This window comes from Aegilops tauschii, chromosome 7 (genome assembly GCF_002575655.3).
Source record: "Aegilops tauschii subsp. strangulata cultivar AL8/78 chromosome 7, Aet v6.0, whole genome shotgun sequence".
Lineage (NCBI taxonomy): Eukaryota > Viridiplantae > Streptophyta > Magnoliopsida > Poales > Poaceae > Aegilops > Aegilops tauschii.
In genome coordinates, this window is record NC_053041.3 from 27,426,369 (window position 1) to 27,450,136 (window position 23,768).

The following is a 23,768-nucleotide window of genomic DNA, read 5'->3' on the forward strand; positions in this document are numbered from 1 at the left end:
GAATTCACAGGGTTTCAGGCACCATGGGTGGAGTATTACCTATTAGACTTGGCTTGTGTTGGTCTACCCATATAACATGATCCCTACATAAAATATGTTTTGCCATGAATATTTGATTGATCATTACACATACCGAGGCTTATATTTGTGTCTCCCTTATTATGAGAGATGCTACTAGTAAACCTATGAGCCCCGATCCAATTTTCTGCAAAAGAAAACTCTACAAAACTCTTTTCCATGCTCTTTTATTTTTTAGTTATTAATTAATCCAAAAATACAAAGTACTTTATTCGACATTATGTTCTCATAACTTGTTGCAACTAGCCAAACTAGTGACGTTGATAACCTCACTAGAACTGTTAGGGCACAAGTGAATTATTAAATTTTAATGTAGTGTTGCTTGACTAAGACTAGGGGTGTTGCTTCTACGGATTGATACATTGGCTCCCAACTGAGGAAAACTTGCCTACTAGCAACAAAACCTTGCACTTGGGTTGTTAACAACTTGGTTTCCAATTAATTTGGTGGAATCATGCAGTGATGTGTTTTGTTAGCGAAGTTGCCCGCTCTGGTAGCACATGTGTAGTGGAGCGGGGTTAGGCACCGTCTAGCAGCCACTATGGTAATATGGCTATCGTACTGCAACTAAGATATGTTTAGTCTCACATTGCTCATTTTCTAGGATTTCCACCGTTTTATAAACATCCTTCTCAACAGGGTATCACCATGTTGATAACTAGTAGAGAGTAACTGTAGCGTAAGAGGTAGAGATCTAGGATATGGTGTGTACGTGGTGTAGGCAGTGACTATGCGGGCCTAAATAATGGCGTTACAGGGGCTATGCCTTGTAGGAATATGGGCCAAATGGAGTTGCAGAGGAGTCATTTTAAAATAATAGTATAAATTCAATTCTAAGTAAGGAAGAAAAGAAACGAAATCGATTAGTTATTTCTTGGCATGCCTTTTATTTTTGAAGTCCTTCAGAGATTGCTACCTAGTCCATCTTAAATCTTTATTGATACCATCTTTGTGAAATAATATTCTTTAGTCCTACTCCGCACTACAATAAATACTAACCAAAGTATAAGAAATTTTGTATAAGTGCAATTTGCCTAAGCTCATGCTCCCTCCCCTAACATGAATTACATTTTTGTTTTCTGCCACTTCACCTTCCCTTAATCTTAATAACAATTGGTGATTCTAAATATAACTATTGGTACCCAATGGTGTGAAATTGACAATCTTATATACATCTTATGTTCTTGCACCTATATGTTCAAAAAGAGAAGTGCAGTGCGGGGCAACGCCCTCAACGCCTTGATAACCCATAATGCATGACATTGCTAGGTCTGCATCAAGAACACGAGAGAGAGAGAGAGAGAGAGAGAGAGAGAGAGAGAGAGAGAGAGGGGGGGGGGGAGGGGAGGGAGAGAGAGAGTACGCACTAACAAGAAATAGTAGATCTCACACACCTGATAAGAAAGAGCTCGGATTTATTTAGATTTTCCATTGTACCTGCCGATGTTGTAGATTTGGTCAGTCGATTAACTTTGCTTCGTAGCTGATTTTTTTTGCCTAATTTAAGTTGCTTTCCTACCTTCCATGATCCACAGTACCACTGAATCTTCCGATTTGGAATGGTTGCAAAGTATGCCATTCAAAACACCTTTGTTATCTCCCTACGCCCTTATATGACCCTACTTTTCTAGTGCACGTACGAAACTTCCATCATTTTCTTTGAAAGTCCAAATCACTTGCATGTCAGTCTCAGCATTTTTCTCTTGAGCTGAAAATACTACTATATTCTTGCATTTCATATAGTTGAAGAAATTTCAACTTTAGAGTTGTTACCTACTTCTTATAACTGGGACATGCAATGATATCACTTAAAGAAAACAATGTATATCGACATATCCTCCCATTACTAGTGTTAATTTGAGATTCATCTCTCGCTTTACAAGTTCTAATGCTTTACTAGCATTATGTCATCCCATTGCTCGGTAGTAACGGGGCCCATGGCAGCTGAACATGCACCTAATCTTTGCCCAACAATCCCTCACTAACACCCCGATAAATTAAAACAACAAAAGTGTATGCACCAATTAAGAGTATGTTGTAAAGCAAAATTGTAGTCTGTAGATAAGTAAAGCCGATGACAAGCATTTTATAGCTATTAAAATAAGATGGACATGATTAAAGTCTTATAGCATCCGATGACAAGCAATTTATAGTTATTGATAAAATAAGATGGACATGATGTAAAGTCTTATAGCATACACAACAGCTTTGAAACAGGTTTGTGGCTCGTAGACTAATGATTTGCTTGGACCAATATTTGAAGCTAGCAAAGCTGTTTGCGTAGCCTTTATAACTCTCAAGGCTGGCTATATGGCCCGGGCCCATATCTTAGGAAAAAAATTATTTCATAAAAATATTTTTATTCAGGAAAATACATTTGCACATGTACATGTGGGTACATGAGCTCTCATGTCCATTCAGTGCCAAAATTATTTTGGTAGCTTTTCTCATTTTCTGCATGGACAGAACTTCCGTAAAGTTGAGATGATGTACTCCCATACAGCGAGCAAAGGCCGGGCCGATGGGATTGCAATTAATCGAGGTACAAAGTAATAGTACACGTACTTTTTTTCCTTTGCGATGAAGGAATAGTACACCTGCGCCGTAGCCACTTTGTAGTCTGGAAATAAAAAGAATATCTCCTTCTCACTAGCACGGTAGCACCATAGCAGCAGCCCACCTGCCATCCCCCTCTTTCCCTCACCATCTCTTCTGCAACATGGTCTTCTTCCCCCTCTCTCCCACACATATATGTCAGCCGAATCATCTCGCTGCGGCGGCGGTGGCGCTCGATGGATCTGGAAACCCCCTCCGTTCTGGTGTAGGGTGAACGGAGCTATCGCAAACCAGAATTGCTTTACGGTTGTAACATCCCTGTCGCCCGAAAAAATTGTATCTGACTAGCTTAACAAGTGGAGGCATTTTAAAGTTAAACACGGCGTTCGAGCAACAGAACGGTGTAATACATAGCAGTGACGAGCACGGACTATAAGCATTCTGCGACAAGGGGGTTTGCACTGAGACAGGTTAAAACGTCACATGTATGTATATATCCATAGAGACATGGTATCTCTACCACGATCGAGTTGGCTTACTCACAAGTAAACCTGAGCAAAAGATTTTGCTTATTGATCCAAAACACAGTCCTAGAGGATCTGCGATGGGTCCAAAACACAAAAAGGAGCGTCTGGTTGACACAAAAATTACAGTCCTCAGCCAACAAAAAATTGCACTGCATCTCATCAATACAGTGGACAGCACACAAAACACATCGTGTTATGTTTTACTTAAACTAATCAGAAAATTGCTAATATATCCAACATACCGTCCATCACTCATGTCGAGCCTAGATGTGGCACTGCATCATATTCATGGCTCCTTGGTCGCAGATCGGACCGGAGAGGGAGCCTGCCAACGTCGGTGGAGGCTTAAAACCTCGCCGTCACTCTCGCCATAATAGCCGATGTCCCAAGCAGAGTGACCATTGTTGAGAGGCGCCTGGATGGCATCGGCTTCACTGATTATGTTCTCCTCAACATGCTCTGGCTCCACACTAGCACCAACACCCATAGGAACCTGAATGGCAGCCATGCAACATACAAACTGTATGGATCTTGATGACAGTAGGCAAATGGAATCCAAATGTAAAATTCATTTAAAAATATGTATATTGTGGAAAATGTACATATGTCTGAGAAACAAGGTTTGTCTCATGTTTGCAAAAATATTAATATGTTAAAAAAAAGGTTCATATTTATAAAGACATATTTATGTGTTAGAAAAGTTCTTGTATTTTGAAAAACGTTTATGCACCGGTATATGTACACCTTCATATACTTCCAAACAAATGTTCATGTATTTGCCACTCCTCCCCAATTCACGGAAAAATAAAGTAAGAAAAAACAAAAAATGTAAAACATAAAAAAGAAACGGATCGAAAAGGAAACGGTGAGAAAAACTACACGAAAAAGAAATAAAGAAATAAAATGGGCCGGCCCATCTAAACGTCTCATGCAGGGACAATAATTTCATTGCAATGAGCGTCAAAGAATCAAAATTAACGCAAATCTATTGCTGATTGTGAGGTACAACAAGCGCTCACGCGAGGAGAGAAACTAATCGAGGAGCGCTCCTTCGGCAGCCTCCTAACGATCATTTGGGATGGGTTGCGCGCTCTCAGCCGCCGCCATGTATGGCACTCTGTGCGCTCCCTCTAGATTTTTTTTTAATGTTTCCACACGTGTTTTGGCTTTTAAAGGGGTTTTTCCGGGTTTTTCAACTTTTCGGTTTTCCATCGGCCTTTCTTAGCTTTTCGACAAAAAACAATTGAAAAAAACACGTTTTTCTTTGTTTTCGTTTCCGTGAGAGCCACGGATTTGCTTCCATGAAACGCACGACTGTGTCTCTTGAAAATGAAAAAAAAAACACATTTACTTTTTTTTCTTTCCGCGAGAGGCATGGATTTGCTTCCATGAAACGCACGACTGTGTCTCTTGAAAACAAAAAAAACACGGTTACTTTCTTTTTCTTCCGCGAGAGGCACCGCTATGCATGTCGGAAACGGAAAAAAACATGTTTATCTTTTTTTTTCCGCGAGAGGCATGGCCTCTCGGAAATGGAAAGAAAATGTTTTCTCTTCTTTTTTTCCTTTTGTGAGAGGCCCGGTTTTGCTTCCACGAGAGGCACGATTTTACTTCTGCAAGAGGCATGATTGTGCCTCTCGAAAACCAAAAAAAACGTGTATTCTCTTTTTTTCCCTTCCATGAGAGGCACGGGTTTGCTTTCGCGAGAGGCAAAAAACACATTTTATTTTTTTTCTTCCGCGAGAGGCACGGACTTGCTTTGGGAAAGGAAAAAAACATGCTCCTGGTTCAGTTCTTTCGTTCGTTTTTTTATGAAAAAAAAAGTTCGTCAAAATCTATCAACATGGGATCTACGTTTGAAGATCATGACGCGAGGAATCCAACGGTAAAAATGGTTCAAGATTTGGACGCACGGGTTAAGAGATAAAACGTTTTGAATAAAGAGATCTATGAAAAAAGGGAAAACTCTCCGGTTGCAGCAAGTGGCGCACGTGCAATGCGCTACGTGTCGCAACCTAGGGAGATGGGAGTGATCTTTGGAAGGAGTACTCTTTAATTACTGATTTCATCGCATGAGACCATAGCTTCTCCCGCTGATGGATTTCTTACCTCCAACAGAAATTGTGCCGGCCCATTTCTTTTTTCTTCGATCGTTGGCATGCGACGCTCGCTCGCGAGTGATCAATTCGTTGGTTCGAATCTGTTTCTTCCTCTTCTGGTTTTTTTTCTTCTCCATGTTATTTTGTTCCTCTATTATGTTTTCACTTGTTTTCTTTGTTTTATTCATGGTTTTCTTTGGTATTCATTGCTTTTTCATTTGTTATTTCGTTTCTTTCCTAGTTTTCACCGGTTTTTATTTTTATCTGTCTCTTACTCGGTTTTTATTGGTTTTATGTTTTTTTCTTTGATTTTTCTTAGTTTTCATAGGGTTTCTTTTTTTTCATTCTCAGTTTCATTCTCTTGCATTTTTTTCTTCGGTTTATCATTATTTTGTTTTTGTTTTCTTTGTTTTTCTATTTGGTTTTCTTCGCTTTTCTTTGTTATTTGTCGATTTTTATCGGTTTCCTTGCTGTTCAACATGTCGTAGCTTTTTTAGTACACATTCACCATTTTTATTATACATCAGAAAGACTTCTTATATGCATGTTTAAAACTTTTTAAACCCATGTTTAACATTTCTTAAAACATACTCCCTCCATTCCAAATTACTCGTCGTGGTTTTAGTTCAAATTTGAACTAAAACCACGACGAGTAATTTGGAACGGAGGGAGTACCTTTTTGGATGTCTTTTTTTCCTGCACATTGTACATTTTTTATATATATCTAATACACATTTAACATCTTTCAAATACAAGTTTAACATTTTAAATACATGGTAAACATTTCTTCTATACATATTTAATATTTTTCAAATGCCTAATTTACATTTTCCAAATATTATATTAACATTTTTAATACATCTTCAACATTTTTACTATAAACATTTAATATTTTTCAAATGCTTGATTATTATTTTTTCAAATGCAAGATTAAATTTTTTTTTGAATACATGTTCAACATTATTCCTATACACTTTTAGCATTATTCAAATGCTTGATTAAAAAAATTCAAATGCTTGTTTATCATTTTTTTCAAATGATTGGTTAACATTTTTTAAATACATGATCAACTTTTTCACACACATTCTATATTTTTTCATATATATTTCTCATATACGCGATAAACTTTTTCTCTATACACATTTCACCTTTTTCAAACGTTTGGCTAACATTGTTTTCAAATATTTTATGTAAAAACAATTGCATTATATTTTATGTAGAATATTTCGAAGTATAACAAACGTTAAGAAAAGCAAAAATGAAATCAAAAACGAAACAAAAAACGAAAAAAGAGTCTGAGGCCTCCAGCGCTACAGGGCCAGCCCATCTCACGCTGCCCTTCATGCGAGTGTTCCTTACGTCTCCGCTGTAGTGAGAAATTGGGCCGTCCGCGCGCTCGACTGTCGTGCCTCCAACATGGGCTGCGGCCCAGTATAAAAGCAGGGCAGTTTTCTTCTCGTCGTTTTCACGTACCGCTGTTTCTCTGGGTTCTCAGATTTGTCATGGTTTTACGGGTCAAGTTATTCTCAGATTTGGCCTGGTTTTAGTGTATGTCTTGTGGTTCTCGTCCGGTTTTTAAGTTTTTTCTTTGGCGCTTCCTTTATAAATACATGATCAATATTTATAAATACACGATGAACATATTACATTTCGTGTTGAACTTTACACTAAGACGATTTTTTAACATGCTGAACAATGTTTGAATTAATGATAAGATATTTTTTAAATCACAAAGAAAATTTATGACACACCCAGTTGATATTTCTAAATAGACGACGACCAATTTTAAACATGACGGAAAAAATTTAATACCCAATAAACATTTTATTTATATGTACATGCTGAATATTTTAATAAACTAAGAACTTTTTTTCAAAACCCTATAAACATTTTTCACACACGATTAATAATTTTTGAAATACCGGTGAATATGTTTTCTGAGTGATGACCTTTCCAGATATATAAATGACAAATCTTTAGTTACGTACAGAAAATTGCCTCCTATTAAAAACAGAATTGAGAATATATATTGAAAATTTAAAAATATGGAATTAAATAAAGAAAAAATGATTTCTAAATAAAAATAAAGAGAAGGGTGAAAGGGCGTATAGGAATAGTTCAGTATATGACAATGCTAAGAGGATCTATAGATACACCAAATTCGGCCCGTCAAATGTCTGTGGACGCGTCCGGGCGCGTCCGCGAACAGTGACCGGTCATACCTCAAATTTCCTTTTCTACAACCTGATAACTCAATTACAAATTCTCAAATCCATAGAATTACATGCAACGTAAAACATATTCTAAATCTACAGAGGCGCCACGCTTGTAACCATGTTTGGCGGCCGGCTGAACCCCTCAGAGTGAAGGTGCGGTCGCCTGCAAGGTAGAGTAGGACATGGTACACAGACCAGCTCTCATTGGACTCGAGGAGCCGTCGTATTCGATACCCTACTGTTCCTCGTCGGAGCCGGTCGATGTGAGGTCCAGGATAGATCAGTCGTGGTCAGCGCCCGACACGTCTACCGGATCAAGTATGACGGACGTCGGGCAGTCTCCTCGCGGGAGCGGCGGAGCACAATGCATATGGCCATCTCCTCCTCGGGCCCTCATGGGGAGAGGTACTAATCCACATATTTGCTCCTTTTCCATTTGGATTTTAAAAACATTAACTTACCTCTAGAATTCCACTATATATAACGTTGATGTTCCGCCAAAATGTGCCAGAGCGAGTGAAAGGCAAGCCTACCCACGGTGTTAACTTGCCATCCCCAACATATCTGCTAGCAGCCCATCCGAGTTCTGGAGACCAATGACTCGGATCTGTTGCCTGCCATGCCAGAGAAGGCCGGAGATCGCCGAAAGGGAGCTTGCAGGCAGAGTGGAATTGAGTGGAGTGGAGAAAAGTGATTAGGGTTTGATCCAGGGAGCGGATAGGAAAAGATATATAAGGAGTCGTGCTGGGTGAGACGTGGCGGGCCCACCCAGGAGCGTCCGGGCCTCCCCATAGATATGAGTGGTGCTGATCAGTCTGGGCATATGGGGCCAGTATGAGTAGCTCGTCTGGACCGGCTTTTTTTGATCGGTCGGTGACCAAGCCGTACGCCCAAAGCATATAGGGGAGCCCGTCTGTAGATGCTCTAAGATTTCAAAGAAGAAACGTTCTAGCCAAATCAGAGTCAGGGTGGATCCACACGCTATGGCTATGTCTTCTTACTACAAGACGTACCCTCATCTCATATCTGGTGCTTTGTTAAAGGGCCGGTCCAATATTGGTGCTTCCTCGGAACGGTTTTGGGAGTCTTTTTGGATTGGTTCAAACCGGTTTTCGGTGCATTTTTCCATTGTTTCCATGTGTTTTTGGTATCAGGTTTTATAGGGGTTTTTCACTTATTTTATATCAGTCATTTCCTATTTATTTTTTATTTTCCTTTTTTTCTTCATTTTTTAAAAACACATAGACTTTTTTTCAATACATGTTGAACATTTCTGGTATAGAGGTTGACTATCTTTCAGAAACCCGTTGAATATATTCGCATACATGATGAAAATTATCTTTTAAAATACACATTGAACATTTGTCTAATGCACATTGAATATTTTTTTACTGCAGGGTGAACATTTTTTACCGCACATTGAATATATTTCTTAAATGTCAAAACCATATATTCTTTTAAACATGGGAGACATTTGTTAGGTGTTATAACATTATTTTAAATGCCGCGTATATTTTTTATAAAGGGACGAATCAATTTCTAAAATTATGCGAACATTTTTTCTTAGATTATGAAAACTGGGCAAGCCCATACCAGGAAAATAACGACGATATGGCCGTATGAGGGAATGTATCTGATGCACCGAACGCAGTAGCACATTTTAATATGTTTCAAAAAATCTTAAAAAATATAGCACATTGACACAATGTCAATATATGTTGTCACAAAATTTCATGTCAAAATTTGAAAACATTGCACGAGATATAAAATGAAAATTTTGACATAAATGATATAATAGGCCAAATCTAAAGCCCAACCTGTGTTATGTACTATTCAGTGTCAGATTGCTTATTTTTGTGCCTGGAGCAACGTCTTTAATTTTGATTTGAAATTTTTCCACAATATACACAGATATTGTGTAAATGTATTAGTTTTTCCAAAAAAAAATCCAACATTTTAAAATGCGCTACAAGCATCCGTTGCATCGGTAGCACCAGATACAGCCCCGGCCGTATGATTCCATGAGAACAATATCTCAGTTATAGCAAGATGGAAGCACCTCTCGCGCAAATAAATACCCTCTCTCGTCATTTCTACGCCGGCCCGTTTTCTGTTTTCTTTTTGGTCGCTGATTTTCTTATCATTCGATAGAGTTGTTCGTTGATTTTCGTCAGATTTTCTTTGTTTTTTTTTCTTCTGCTTTTTCTTTCGTCATGGTTTTCTTAGGACTTTCTATTTTCTGTGTTTTCTCAACAGTTTCCTTCGCTCTTTTCTCGGTTTTCACTGTGTATTTCATTTATTTGCTTTTTCTTCATTTTCGGTGGTTTTCTTTGTTTCGTTCTCCGTTTTGAATGGTTTCTTCTTTTGTTTCCTGTTTTCTTTATTTTCTTACATCTTCTTTGTTTCTTTCTCGGTTTTCATTCTTTTGTGCTGCTTTTCATTATTATTTTTGTTTCTTTTGTCAGTTTTCATAGGTTTTTTAAATACATGTTTAACATTGTCCAAATACATGATCAACATTTTTGAAAAATTATAATTTTTGTTGTCTACTTTTTCCATTAACATTTATGTTTCTTGCTTAGTCCCTCACCTGGGTTGTATGCACACGAAACGAGTTCGCTGCCACACACTTTAAAAAAACAGGGCAGCCTGCGGAGCTCCGCTGAGCCATCAGGAATGAGTGGGTCGACTAAAAAACAGCAATCTGGCTAGTAAACAACAACAGTCATCCAAAAAAAAGGTAAACCACAACAGTAGGCAATAAACTGTAGTTAAAATTTTCTATATTGTATAAAATACTAATGTAATTTTAAAAATCAAGTCAAAATTGCAATAACTTAAAAATGTTTACCAATCTTGAAAATGTTCATTAATTTTAATAAGTCTTCACCTATTTAAGAAAAAGATTCACACAATACATTGATTTAATAACTGTTTCTGTAATATGTAAAAGTGTTTGTTATTTTTAAAAATATATTAATTAAAGTTTATACAGTGTTTGTATATTTTGAAAACTTCTTGCAATATGAAAATTAGTTTGGTACTTGTAGAAAAAAAATTATCTAATTTTTAAAAGGTGTTCAGGCATTTATAAAGTGTATTTTGCAAAAAATGTGATAATACTTGGCGCACATTGGAGATATCATGATATTACCTGCAATTAGAGGAATCTCCTGATTGCCTGTGAAATATTATGAAATATTTTTAACGAGGTTTGTACAAAAACGACCTTGCCTCCTACTTTAAACTCTATTTTTTGTATTCTTTTACCATGCAATGTTTTAGATTTTTCTTTAAATAGTTTGCATTTTCACAAGCCTCATTCGTCCATTCATCAAAAGAACTTATATCAAGCAACCTTTTCTCGACATCTTGTTTCAAGTCAAAATTTAATTGCTTGATCGCCCAAATAAGCCTTTTTCCGAGGTGCCCAATAAGCCTTTTAAAGGAAGGTGGCAAGTTTTTCATAAATATTTTATAAAAATACATACCCATGGGGTTTTTTGTAAGTAGACCTATGGGCCCAAAGTGCATCAATAATTTTGTTAGCTCAATCTTTTCTCGATCTACTAACTGTATTTTGTAAGTCCAAATTTTATACCATGGTTTGTGAACTCCACCGGATCACTAGATTGAGGAGGATAAGGGAAGCTATGGTGTGATCAACATCATATTTAATTAAAAGCATCCTGAATGCACTATGAATCAAAGGTGAAACAACATCCATCATAAGATATTTAGGGACACTAAACTTGGAAAGATGATCTCTTTAAGCATTTTAATACAAGTATGATGATCATCACTTTTAGTTGAAGTAGGTATTACCCACTTAGTGATATAATCGACAACAACTAGAATATGTGCGTTATCATAGGAAGATGGAAAAGGTCCAATATAATCAAAACCACATTGATCAAATGGTTATAGCTATAGAATAGTTCACATGCCTTTCTTGGTGTCCACAATATTACCTACTCTTTGACATTCATCATATGATAAGATGAAATTTCGAGCATCTTCGAAGAAAGAAGGCCAGTAAAATCACTGTAGTACGTTTTATGGTGGTTTAGTCCATAACATGGTGTCCTCCATAAAGATTGGAGTGATACTTATTTAAAATTTCTTGCGCCATAAATATTTGCTGGTATTTTTGTTCTTAGATAAGTAGCAAGGATAGTATTATTTTTGTTTGATTGTAAATAATCAAAAGCATAATGCAAACATGACAACATACCTCTCAACACAATCAAACATAATAAATTCCTTGTGTATATATCTAATGACAATAAATCTAGCTACCTCATCCCTAAATTAGATCCATCACCAACACATAGGAATGACCTAACCTTATTCATGCCATGTTGCTCCCCATACCACCGCTGTTCACCATGCTGACACATGCTTGATTTCAGCAGCCTTTGGAGCACACTGTCAGGGTTTGTTCGTTGCACGCTGGGTTTTGTAGGGTCATGTGGGAATTGTAGTTCATGTTGTGAAGTTGCTACGAAATACTGAAATTCCCATGAAATCCATGTGTTCCAAGCCAATCAAGAATCTGTTGGTGAGAAGTCTGAAACTTGCTATGATCCATCTACTGACCGGTGGGAGGAACTGGTCTATGTACCACGACTGACTTTGCCCCCCTGACACCACCGAAACGTTGGTTCTTATGGGCGGAGTTGAACCATGGTGTCGAAGTGTCCCAACATGTACTGTGCACATGTAACGTCCAAATGGTTTTCAACGGCATTCAAATCCAGGCTCGTCCCCTCAAATTCCAGATTGTGTTGTTGTGCTTCCAACTTAAACAACTTTTTTTTGTAGAGTTGGTCAACTTAAACGAGTTATGTTCGAACAAACCAAGAACTTCAATCAATTTGGAATGAAGGGAGTAATATATAGCTATAAGTTTGTTGGTTCTTGGTAGATGAATTATGTTGTAAGTTATTTTTCATGACACTAAATGTTCATTTGTACTGCCCAAGTTCCTAAATTTGTAAGGTGTATTTTGTTTCGTTCAGGCAGGCCTATGATTAACAAGTGCTTCATTGATAGTTTGGTTAGTGCATGATAACTATCTTAAGTATTTATCTACATGAACTCAATGAAACAAATTTCATGTCCTCACATAACTTTGTATTCATAAAGAAATTGCTGCTCAAAGATTAGTCTTAAAAAAACAAAATACACCTTGTATTTTAAAAATGGAGGCAGTACATTATCATTTTGCTTCCTTGCTATACTCAATACACCCATTTTGTACTGTATAAATGAGAAGTGAAACTGAGAATTTTGGTAACTTATATTGCTATTATTCATGGAGAAACCACACATAATATTCTTGTCTACATTGCCACCCTCGTTCCTCGGATATGATACTTGTATCGCCAGACGCAGACGAGGAAGTAGCCAAAATTGAGTGTCGCTGCCACCGCCAGTGTCCAATACACGTTGTCTAGTCTCCCTTGGTCTATGTTCTCCGGCAGCCACGCCGTGACCCGCCTCACGATATCTACAAACACCGTGCTTATGTAGAACCCCATCGCGATGAGCAGCGGCGCCATGGCCGTAGCCAGGCTCCGTAGCGTCTTGGGGAACTCCATGTAGTAGAAGGCCATGTTCCCCGGGAAGTGGAGGGCCTCTCCAGCCCCGACGACGCCCAGTGGGAGCAGGAGCCACAACACGGACATGGGCGTGCCGCCGGGGTGCGCGCGCATGCCGCTAAGCCTCCGGCGCTCCACCAGCGCAGCGGCGACCATGCCTGCAATGTTCACCACATGGCCGAGGCCCACGCGCTGTAGCGGGGACGCAGGGGTGTCTGTGATCTTGTGCCAGAGAGGGAAGACTGCGCGGTCCAGGACCGGGGTTGCCACGATGAATGCGACGAGGGAGCAGACAGAGATAGCCCCGGCCGGGATGTTGAAGTGTGGTCCGAGCGAGCGGTCCATGGCGAGAGCCTGCAGGATGATCATGCCAAGCATCACGCCGATCGACACACTCACCATTATGCCAGACGACCACAGCGGGAAGACACCGAGGAGGGACTTGAGGTCCTCGACCTGCTGCACCGTGCACAACCGCCAGACGCTAGGACCTGATGCACCCCCGGAATTGTCGCTTGCACTTGTGATCATGGCGGCTCGATTTAGAAATCTGCAGGAACATGATACAATGAATATATGAATCACAAATCCAGAGGTTCAGCAAACAACAGTGACATGGTTGCAAAAGAGTCCTGCTGCATTGTCACCTATACGTACCTTAAGTTTTTACTTGGTGCCCCATCGCTGCCCGACTCCACGACGGCGCGGTCTCCTACGTTGTACTGCACATCACCATGAGTGCCGACTTGGATGCTAGCCTTGCGCACGGCGGCCACAACGACGCGAGCCAGGTCTGTGTAGGGGCTGCCCTTTGTCGTGGGCATCCGGTAGTACCGTGCGCCCATAAGAAGCATCGCCAAGCTAAATGTCGATGCGCCGAGACAGACACCAAACCCCATGGCCCATGACACGTCGTCCTGGATGTAGACAATGGCCGTCTCGCCAACAATGAAGGAGCCGTAGAGGAAGACAAAGTACCAGTTGAAGAAGGTGTCCTGCTCGCCCGTGCTGCCGAACTGGTCCGCGCCCATTGTTGCGATGTTGAAACGTGTGCCGCCGGTGCCAATGGCGAGAAGGAAGATGGCGGCATACAGGACGGCAAGCTGCCCTGGGGATCCGTGCTGGCACCCAACGGTAGATGACGATGTGCAGTGTGGTGGCCGCAGGGACGGCAACGCCGCGGTGAGCGTGAACAACACGAAAGCCTGGATAATGACATAGTTAATAATGATCTTTATAGTTGTATTGCAAATGGTTTGTTTTCTATTACGTAAAAAGGTAAAGAATGCTGCAAACAACTAAGTGACTATGGATTAATTATCGCGTTCATTTTGTTGTAATAAGACAGTGCTGGTATTGCAAAAATATAAAGGTTGTGTTGCAATCATGTTTCCTTTTTGTTATGGTCAGATGTTATAGTTAAATGATGATTTATTGCCATGCTGCAAAAGTGGAACAAAATATTGGCACCATGAAAAATAATTGTCACAAAGAGTGAGTTATTTCTCCAGCAGCTAACAATTTGCAAATCTGTTGTTGCACTGTACAAAAATTTATATAATAATCACTATAAAGTTTCATGTAAACTGGGGGTTTCTCTTTCAAATCTCTATTATCTACAGAAATATTCGTGTGTAAAGTTCTATTAACAATTCATTCGTGTTTTTTCAGGCTGCATAATTTTTTCACATTGGAGTTTGATATGAAAGGGATCAGCGAATGCATCCAGCTAGTTGCATGAAACAGAGTTTTCTTTTTCTTTTATTTGAGAGCATGAGCCAGAGGTCGTATTTGTCATTATCGCCGCACAAATGCGTCGTTGTCATGCATGCATAATTCTTATGGTTATTTTGATAAACAGATAGTGACATGATATAGCTATATGTTTTTCTCTTCATCTACATGAATAATTGTGTTACACATCGCACAATGAGTTTCTTTAATTGACCGAAAAATGGGAGGAGACTCCTACAACGGATTACATAAACCAAATAACAGTTAAGACGGTTTAAAAAAGAAGAAAAGACAAGAAAAAAATTCAAATTATAAGATGTGGTTCTGACCATTAATTCTTTGAACAGCTACTACTTATATTTCGGTTTCGCTTTTGTGAAGGACCACTGTGTCTTGACATTTGAAAAGTTGTTATCATCTCTCACTCAAAGGAAGGCTGAATAATAACTTCAAAAATAAAGCGACAACTTCTGAGGATGTAGTTTGGTGTTGTGTTTCTTTCAGGAGGTGGTTGATATATAATCTTAAGAGGCATATTGATTTGAACGTGCCTACAATTTTCTTTTTAAGAAATCATCAACCTTTACCTATATATTATCCCTTGAGAAAACCCATTTTATCTCCACCCTAAAAAGAAGAAGAAGAAGAAGAAGAAACTCATTTTACCTACTCCACCCGATCCATATTAATCGTTGGGTCGGAGGGAGTAATTAACTTTTTTTTCTTGCTAAAAGGGAGTAATAAATTTGGTAGTTAGCGTCACACGTACTGTGTTGCCCCACTTCTATAGCTTCCATGTAACTCGAAAACGCAACTTCGATCAGGGAAAAGACAACGCAAAGCAAGGCAGATCGAAGACGGGTCGTTTGGAGGGTGCAGCAAATTAAATTGGTAGGGGTCGGACCAGGAGGTTGATGGCAGCGCCGGCGAGGATGACGGGGAAGGAGCCGAGGTAGGAGTCGGCGAGGACGGCGCCGGCGACAGGCACGAGGTTGAGGGAGCCGCGGACCATGTTGGTGATCTGCGCGGCGTCGATGCTCTCCACGTTGTACTCCTTGAGCAGGTACACCAGCAGGTTGCTGGTTGTCCCGTTGACGGCCAGCCCCAGCCCCAACATGCTCCCTGCTCACACACACATATCATACATATACGTCTAGAAAGATGTGTGTGCATGTGAGAGAGGGGTCTCCACATATGTACCAGCTATGAAGGGGAGAGTGATCCATCCTCCTCGCTCTCTGCCTGGTTTCTCTTGGGCTTCTTCTTGGCCGACGACAGGCTTGAGTTTAGAGTTAGTGGAGCTATCCATCTCCAGCTGCTCTTGACCCTAGCTACTTAATTAGTTTGGATCTTGGAGTCTAAAATGGGGCTCGAGATACACCACACGGACCTCCCATGGAGCTACTGGTATATATATACTTGGAGTTGGTGATTAGTATTAGTTTTTGGGGCAAAAAAAGTAACAAAAACGAATACGACGCCTGAGAGATTCGAACTCTCGCGGGGAAACCCCATGTACTTAGCAGGCACACGCCTTAACCACTCGGCCAAAGCGTCAGATGTGACAGTTAAATTTCTCATTCTATATATATTTATATCCTTTCGGAAAACAAAAATATGCAGTGAATAAGTGACGCAGGCTCCTTTTGACACATTATATGTCTGCTACTGTGGAACTTTAGGAATGATTGCGATGAAGTGCGATGTTCTGTTCCGCACGATGGATGGCAGAGGGCGGCGCTCCATCTCACGCCGATCAATGGATGGAAATGGCATGCACGAATATATGCTAGCTAGCTGCACGTACAAAGGGGCGCACCCTTAGCTCTCTATGCAGTAGCAAAAGCCAAAGCCAAAAGGGTGGTCGTTACTATACTTAGTAGTCGAATATTCGCATCTTGCTGATATAACAACTGGATTTGTATTCGCCGCTTGGATGCATGCGTGCAACTAAAAATATATCGAAAAAGAAATAATATAATTGATGAGGTTGCTCTGTGGTGAGATGGAATGTGTGCATGTTAAGATAAACAAAAATAGAAAGGATCAAGTATTTATGTGTAATAAATTCTAAATATTTGTATATGTGAAAAAACAATTCCGCATTTGCAGGAGCAAGTATACACCAGGATCAATATATGCACTACAAGGTAAGAACAAATCAGGTAGGCGAAAATGAGCTTAGTTGACCTGCTAGTTTCTCTCCAATATACGTTCTGCAAGTTGTATTGAAAAATATGGTAAATAGATTTTTACATTTAATTCTGTGCAGAACCTTTTGTATCAGGAAAAGAAGATCATGTTTACACCAGATGAAACCAAGTGATCAGATGAGCTTATCAAATAAACAAAACCAATGATGCCAAACTATATTTGCCACATTTCTATGTTCATCGGTAATCAATGCTATTTTAATGCCATGCACATGTTGTCAACTTATTAGTGAACCTAAATTGCATTGCATTTGCAAATTGTACGATTTATACTCCGCAACATTCTATAAATATGCTTACATAATAATATACTGGAAACCACTATAAAGATATTGGTTAGACATTACACTTTAGATATCTTTACCATGATATTAAAATATACACAAACACATACACTTACATACAAATATATACGTATGCACTATATAATTTATGCAACATTCAAACAAATTTTTTACTACAACACATAATTTAAATTTAGCATAAACACATTTTCACTTATATACATTAAATGGATACAAAGAACAGTACAATTAATGATGATACAAGTTATACAAGTAAATATGAAAACTATACTCGCTAATATTGTAGTATGATAAAAAAAGGTTAAATAAGTACAAAAGTTTGGTATAAAAATATTTATTCTAATTCACCATGAGTCCTCCTCCTTCTCCATGTGTGCCTTGCATACTCCTCCATCCTTAATCCCCCCACCACCGTCGACGCTCATGTCTCCACATCTACGGGCGATATGAGTTGAGTTTAGGGGTGTATTTGATTTTGTGAATGATTTTCGTCTTTGCTCTTCCCTTTCTTTCAGTTTAAAGTGCCAGTGTTGATCTTCAAGAGTGTTGCCATCACAAAATACAAGAGATCGGTTGTTACCTCTGCAGATGACTGGCTCTCCAATTACACCAGTTTCTTTGTCCGGCTTCAGGATAGCTCATGTAATAGCATGAAGAAGCAGAATACTTTTCAAAAGGATTTATTTTCCGGTCATACTGGAACTTCGCTCGATGTTGTCCCCACTCATGATAGTATAACTGTCAATGACTAATCTTGTTGAGGATGCTGGTGACAATGGCTGGAATTCTGCGTCAAACGAAATTTTTAGATATAATGAGTCCAACACAAACAACCGATCGGCGTATCAGGTGGAGGCTGCAGTGGTGCGGCCCCACCAGACGCAATGAATCTGTTATGTTGGAACTATCGAGGTTTGGGAACGAACTCGATAGTTGGAGAACTTTACTGATTAGTGCAGTCACTTTGTCCCTTCCTCGTCTTCTTGCCAGAAACTAAGATGAGGGATTCTAGGTCGAAGGACTTGATGTGGTCGTTGGGATATGATTCTTGTTTTGCTGTGAGTAGTAATGGTTTAAGTGGTGGGCTTGCTCTATACCGGTCATCTTCTTTATCAGTGTCTTTTAAGGCTTTCTCACAACGCATCATTGATGTAACAGTGGAGTCAACTTCGGTTTCTAATTGGCTTGCCACCTTTGTTTATGGGGAGTCCAAAAAAGAGTTTCGACATGAATTTGGAATAACTTGTGCTTCCTCTGCGAGCACAGTGGTACGGACCATGGATTTGCATCGGTGATTTTAACGAAGCATTGTGCGTGGAAGAACACTTGGGATCCCGAGAGAGGGACGATGCTCAAATGAACCTCTTTAGGGATTGCCTGAATGAGTGCGGCCTTATGTATCTTGGGTACACAAGGCCAAGGTTCACTGGTCAAATAGACAGAATGGCGATAGACATGTCAAAGTCCATTTGGGTCGAGTTGTGGTAAATGGAGATTTTATTGCCAAATTTTCTGCTGCTTCTGTTCAGAATATTATCACTACCTCATATGATCACTATGTCATACTTGTCTCTCTATCTGGAATGGAAAGACCACCTCGCTCTGTTGCTATGGAGCAACTGTTTCATGAAGCTGCTTGGGCTTGTGCCCCTGACTGTAATAATATGGTGGAGTCGGCTTGGACAGATGTCTTTGATGGGTCTAGAACTCTGAAATCTACCTGGGATTCACTCAGCAGACTTGTTGGCAGAATGCGTGAATGGAGCCATACATCCTTTGGTTCTATTCAGAATGGATTAAACAAGCTAGAGAAAATGTTGCAACACCTGCGTAGAGTTGATCCGTCAGGTGACATTACTCAAGAAGAGAAAATTATTGATTGTAGACTCTATGAGTTGTTCGAAAGAGAGGAGATCATGGCTTGTCAGCGCTCTCGTATTGATTGGCTCCATGAAGGGGACCGCAACACTTTTTTTTAGGTGCGTGCTTCTGCCCGGCGATGTGCAAATATTATCAAGTCTTTAATCAAGGAAGATGGTACTAGGTGCCAAGATCTTCAAGGCCTTTTAGATATGGCAAGTGATTTCTACTATAATATCTTCTCTCCTGAACCTTGTGTCTCGTTAGATGAAATTCTTGATGCAGTACCTAAGAAAGTCGGCACAATGATTAACGAGATGTTGACTAAGGATTACCCAGCTGAAGAGATATAGACTCGACTTTTCCAGATGGGCCCCACAAAAGCCCCTGGACCTGATGGTCTACCAGCTCTCTTCTTTCAGAAAGATTGGTCTTTGATCCAACATAATATTTGTGATGTTGTCAGGGGATTTCTTGTTGAGATGTCATCCCGGAAGGCTTTTGTGATTCAACTATTGCTCTGATTCTGAAGGAGCACAGGCCTGAATATATGACTAATTTCAGGCCAATTGCTTTATGCAATGTGATTTACAAAATTTCTTCCAAGGTCCTATCTAACAGATTGAAATAGTCTTTATCCGATATTATTTTTGAAAAGCAGAGTGTTTTTGTTCCAGGTAGGCTCATTACTGATAACGTTCTTATTGCTTATGAGAGCCTGCACACAATAAGAAAGCAAAAATCCAAGACTCCTTTTTATGCTTTGAAAATTGACATGATGAAGGCTTATGATAGGGTGCAGTGGAATTACTTGCATTGGAAGGCATTCTCCTAAAGCTTGGCTTTGCTCCCCAATGGGTGATGACAGTCATGTACTGTGTGACGTCAGTTAGATATGCAGTTCGCGTTAATGGAGTGTTGACGGACCCCTTTATTCCCTCCAGAGGTATCCAACAAGGGGATCCGATCAGTCCATACTTGTTTCTCCTATGCGCGGAAGGTTTATCTTGCCAATTGCAAAAAGAGAAGCTGAATGTGTGTTATTTGGAATTTGTAATGGCATAACTGGTCCTCCAATTTCCCATTTACTATTTGCGGATGATAGTGTTTTCTTTGTCGTGGTGATAATAGAAGTACAGAAGCTTTGAAATCAACTCTGCAACTCTACTGCAAAGGATCAAGTCAGAAAGTAAATATGTCCAAATCCTTTATCTTCTTTGGAGCAATATGCAGAGATAGTAAAGCAATGGGTTAAATATATTCTCGGTGTTCACGATGAATCCCTTAAGGCTACATACCTTGGTATGCCCACTTTGGTTGGCAAATCTTCCACCAACTGCTTCAATTTCCTGACTGTCCGACTGTGGAAGAAGCTGAAAGGTTGGTCTTATCGTCCAAACTCCAAAGCTAGGAAAGAAAGTTGTTCTGAAATCTATTGCTTAGGCCATCCCTACTTATGTGATGAACTGCTTTAAAATTCTGCTACCATTCTAAAATCTATCGCCCAGGCCATCCCTACTTATGTGTTGAACTGCTTTAAAATTCTGCTACCATTTATGACCGGATGATAAGACCAATGGCTAGGGGCGTAGAAGATGGTAAGAAGAAGATTCACTTGAGGTCATGGGATTGGATGACGAGCCCAAAAGTCTAGGAGGAATTGGCTTTCGTGAAATGTCCCTCTTTAAACCGACTATGTTGGGTAAGCAAAGTTGGAAGTTTTTTAACAGATCCCTCTTCCCTGTTTGCAAGAGTCATGAAGGCTAAATATTTCCCAGTGTAGATTTCTAGGAAGCTTCTTCTCCAAGGTTTGCTTCATTTACTTGGCGCATGATTCTCCATGGTCGAGATTTGATGAAAAAAGGTGTGTTGCGACGAATTGGTGATGGCAAGTCTATCTCAATAAAGTTTGATAATTGGATTCCCGGAGTTAATTTGGGCCTAATTCAAACCCGTGTTTCACTTGATCAGAAGGTAAGGTTATTACTCACTCAGGATGGACGTAGTTGGAACGAGAATATTGTCATACACTTTTTCTTTGACGAGGAAGCCAATCAAATCCTGGGCATCCCCATTAGTGATATTGGTTCTGCTGATTTTGCCTCCTGGCCTCATTCTCGTCTCGGTATTTATACGGTGCCATCAGCATATAATCTCACTCGTTTAGCTCAATCCTGGCAAGCTCGCAACAGTTTTGGTGCAGGTTCTGGATCGAATCAAGCAACAATTTAGAAAGGTTGGAAAAGTCTATGGAGTATCAAATGTCCAAATAAAATGAAAGTCCATCTTTGGCACCATGCGCACAATTGCTTACCAACTGGCTTGCAATTGCAACATAGATCCATCCCCACTTCTTATGCTTGTTGCTTTTGTGTCTGAGATGAACCCATTGACCACACCTTCTTGTTGTGTTAGTTTGCTAAGGAACTGTGGATTGAGGTAAAAAATTCTCATCACATCCAGTTGAATCTTCGAAACTCCTGCAATTTCCAAGAATGGTTACTAGACTAGTTGTCGTTTGCTAAGGCTTGAGGCTATTGTACTTGTTGTCACTCTATGGCATATTTGGGATGAACGGAACAGTGTACGCAATGGTGAATCGAAGCTCCATCCAAAGCAAGTGGCACAAAAGGTCAAAGCTTACGTGGATTTAATTTTGCAGCATTCTCTTAAACCAAAGTACTCCAACACCAAAGTGGTCTCCACCACTGGAGGGCTTGGTGATTGTTAATACTGATGCAACTATCTTTTCACATTCTAAGCGTATGGGATCAGGGGTGTTAATCCGTGACCAGGGCTCCTGTTTAGTGGCAACACACACTTTCTTCGAGCGAGTCATTTCCCCTGAACTTGCTGAAGCAAATGCTGTTAGACATGCATGCTCTCACTTTTGCACTAGAGCATGGTTTTCAGAAGATTATACTTTCCTATGACTGCCTGTCACTCACTCACATACTGAATAATGTTGCTTGCAAAAATACGCTAATCGGTGTTGTAGTTTATGATATCAAGGTGTTAGCTTCTAAGTTTACTTCTATTTCGTTTATTCACATCAGTAGACAATGTAATACGGCTGCCCATCTTTTAGCTAGATCGGTTGAGCATGTGTCTGGTGCTGTGTGGTTTAATGAGGCTCCTAATTTTGTTCGGGACATTATTGGTAAGGAACACTTTGTTCTGAATTAATGAAATGCAGCCTATTACCTCAAAAAAAAACAAGCACACACTCACTCATCATTCAGTAATTTGTTACAAAAAGAATTTGTTCAGTAGTTAGTCTCCATAAAATATGCATGTCTCGCACAAACAAAAGGCGTCAGAGATTGTGGCACTAGATAGTATTGTGTCTTTTCGTCATACATGAAGATGCTTCGTACTTTTTTAATAAAAAAAGTGATCATATGAACTTGAGTGCTATTTTTGCTCGGTGAGCTGCTTAGTGTGTGTCCACTGGGTTACATGCCAATTATGGTGGCGCTTCTGTTGAATTGGGCTTAACGCAAGAATTTGCCGCTGTTTGTTGTCAAGAATGTCTAGACCAGGCTAAGAATGTCAAGTCAGGTGAATAAAGTGCGGTATGTTGGTATTATTGTCCATCAGAGTTCCATTCTTATTCACAAGATAAATATGAGCTTAAACATCAGGGGGATTGGTTGAAACAGGTAAGTCTGCTCATTTTGCAAGTCTATATAATCATACTGAAGCTATTGCCCTAACCTTATTTTGTTTGGATTGGTGTCAGAATTATCTGATTTTTCCTGTTTCATCGATTTGCTCCTGATTTTTTTAATGCATTTTGTATATTTGAAATAAGACAATTTATTGTTTAGTTGCAAGTACTTTATTTGTAGAATGAGGAGAAAAATATGGTGTTTATGAATGGTCGCCAGTGATTTTTAATAGCAGCAACATGCATGTTTGCTAGCTAGTAGGAATAATGGAAGGAAATCACGTTAGGCAGTGAACTATTGGTTAGCAAGAAAGAAAAATGAATTTCACAAAGCATGCAGTCCCTGGAAAATGGTTGATGCTGCCGGCCTGGGTATGTTGCTGTCGTAATTTTCTGCGGCAAAAATAAATACCAAAAACAATACGACGCCTGAGAGATTCGAACTCTCGCGGGGAAACCCCATGTACTTAGCAGGCACACGCCTTAACCACTCGGCCAAAGCGTCGAATGTGGTACCTAAATATTAGCTCCATCTAACAAAACTGTGCAGCGAATAAGTGATGCAGCTCATTTTGACACATTATCTGTCTGCTACGGACCTTTATGATTGTGATGAAGTGCGATGTTCTGTTCCGCACGATGGATCGCAGAGGGCGCTCCATCTGACGCCGATCGATCGTGGAAATGGCATGCACGAATATATGCTGGGTGCACGTAGAAAGGCACGCACCCTTGCTCCATGTAGCAGCAAAAGCCAAAAGGGTGATCGTTACTATACTCGGTACTCACATCTTGCTGATATAGCAACTGCAGTTGTGTCGCCACTTGCACATATATGCTCGCCCGTTGATGATTCAGGCTTTGGTCTGGCGACAGGAATGGCTATGAGACAAAAGCTCCATTTGCG

The 23,768-nt window shown here is 39.8% G+C and overlaps 1 protein-coding gene and 2 non-coding genes across 3 annotated transcripts; all 3 read right to left on the reverse strand.

The window, feature by feature from the left end:
• Window positions 1–12,635: 12,635 nt before the first annotated feature.
• Window positions 12,636–16,306, reverse strand: LOC109748203 (protein NRT1/ PTR FAMILY 2.3). The gene is made up of 4 exons (XM_020307238.4): window positions 16,014–16,306; window positions 15,718–15,935; window positions 13,737–14,284; window positions 12,636–13,629 (listed from the first exon to the last, which is right to left on the reverse strand). Exons 1-4 carry the CDS (start codon window positions 16,120–16,122, stop codon window positions 12,822–12,824), a joined length of 1,683 nt encoding a protein of 560 aa, XP_020162827.1. The 5' UTR covers window positions 16,123–16,306; the 3' UTR covers window positions 12,636–12,821.
• Window positions 16,289–16,370, reverse strand: TRNAS-GCU (transfer RNA serine (anticodon GCU)). The gene has a single exon. It is a non-coding gene; the product is annotated as a tRNA-Ser (tRNA).
• A 6,914-nt stretch (window positions 16,371–23,284) lies between these two features.
• On the reverse strand, window positions 23,285–23,366 carry TRNAS-GCU (transfer RNA serine (anticodon GCU)). The gene has a single exon. It is a non-coding gene; the product is annotated as a tRNA-Ser (tRNA).
• Window positions 23,367–23,768: the final 402 nt, after the last annotated feature.

Excerpts from the sequence above, each read along its gene's own strand:
- LOC109748203 (XM_020307238.4), bottom strand. The coding sequence starts at position 16,122 with ATGGATAGCTCCACTAACTCTAAACTCAAGCCTGTCGTCGGCCAAGAA. Across the intron at positions 15,936-16,013 it reads CACTCTCCCCTTCATAGCTG|GGAGCATGTTGGGGCTGGGG; the intron begins GTACATATGTGG and ends GTGTGTGAGCAG. Across the intron at positions 14,285-15,717 it reads GCGCTGCCATCAACCTCCTG|GCTTTCGTGTTGTTCACGCT; the intron begins GTCCGACCCCTA and ends GTCATTATCCAG.